We start from the raw sequence: 1,371 nt of genomic DNA on the forward strand, positions 1-1,371 counted from the left end.
AAATACATTAAATAAAAAGTAAATTAATTTTTTATTAAAAATTTATCTATTTTAGTCATTGTATATCAATATGAAATATATGTAGTATGTCACATGCCACTATAAAATTATTCTGTCAACTGCATCAATTTTTAAGTAATAAAAATAAATAATTTTTTTAATAAAATAAATTAATTTAATCTTTATTATAATATATAAAAGATTAATTTACTCAAGTAACAAAATATAATCAAATTCATGCTATCACCTAGAATCAAATTCAAACCGAGTACCAAACGAAAGAACATCTATAGTGGAAATCAAAATCAGCAGTCAAAAGTATACGGCCATGATGATCACAGCTCTAGAACTTGGTCAAAAGTCTCCCAAACCCAATAAGAAACAGCCTTCCAGGAAATACCGAGTCAAAATTATAGTAATAATCATAATAATAGCATCTATATAAGCTTCACAAAATCAAAATGAACAATCAAAGACCAACAAATCTTCTATTTATATATATACACACACTAAGATCACCTACTCCACAATATGCAGTTGACCATCCTTGAGAAACAAACTACACAAGGTTTAGAAACTCCGGGAACCGCCGGAGATGTGAAGGAGGAGAATCGGAGTCGTAGAAGAAGTTACATGGCTTCACCGTCTTCTTCGTCGTCGTCTCCTAGACTGCGACCGAGGTGTACGTGTTCGAACCAACCGGGTTCGGCACCATGTAGCAAGCATGGTTACATGGTGCCAAGGCAGAACACGAAGAGATATTGTGGAAACAAAGAGATAATAAGGAGGGCAATAACACCAAATCGGAAGATGACACTTAGGTGGTGGAATTTCAGGCCAACACCAAGCAGGCTTTCTAACATGACTATGGCTTAAGGTTCAGCTTTTTTTAAAATTTTTATCAGTTTTCAATGTTATGAATGTTCTGATAAATTGAAGAATATAGAGAGTATATGTAAATGATTTGATTGGATTTGTATATTTATAGAATTGAAATGTCAGCATCTTTGTTGGTATTTGAATGGTTAACTGTCTCAAATTTCAGATATTCTTTTTATTAATTTCTCTTCGGGAACTTTAAAATCTGCTCATAAAATCATATCCCAGAATCCATAGCCATAGCCATAATAGTGTTTGAATACACTGCACCAAGAGTTATGTTTCAGTTATTTGTTCCAAGAAGAAACCAAAAACACCATGGAGAGAGTAGGTTGAGTTTTCCTCGTTTCTAGAGTTTTTAAGTCATGCTTATCCGCTATTATTAATGATTGACTGGGATTTTATTGAAAAATTAAGAAAGGACAAAAGGAATCAGGCCTATTAAAACAAGCCCAAATAGAAAAAACAGTTCGGCCTATTACATATTAAAAG

General features: G+C 32.5%; 1 protein-coding gene across 1 annotated transcript; it reads left to right on the forward strand.

The window, feature by feature from the left end:
- The first annotated feature begins 430 nt into the window (after window positions 1-430).
- On the forward strand, window positions 431-1,039 carry LOC108449949 (uncharacterized). The gene has a single exon (XM_017747347.2). The coding sequence runs from the start codon at window positions 532-534 to the stop codon at window positions 874-876; it is 345 nt and encodes a 114-aa protein (XP_017602836.1). The 5' UTR covers window positions 431-531; the 3' UTR covers window positions 877-1,039.
- The last annotated feature ends 332 nt before the right edge of the window (window positions 1,040-1,371 follow it).

Source organism: Gossypium arboreum, chromosome 5, assembly GCF_025698485.1.
Source record: "Gossypium arboreum isolate Shixiya-1 chromosome 5, ASM2569848v2, whole genome shotgun sequence".
Taxonomy (NCBI): Eukaryota; Viridiplantae; Streptophyta; class Magnoliopsida; order Malvales; family Malvaceae; genus Gossypium; species Gossypium arboreum.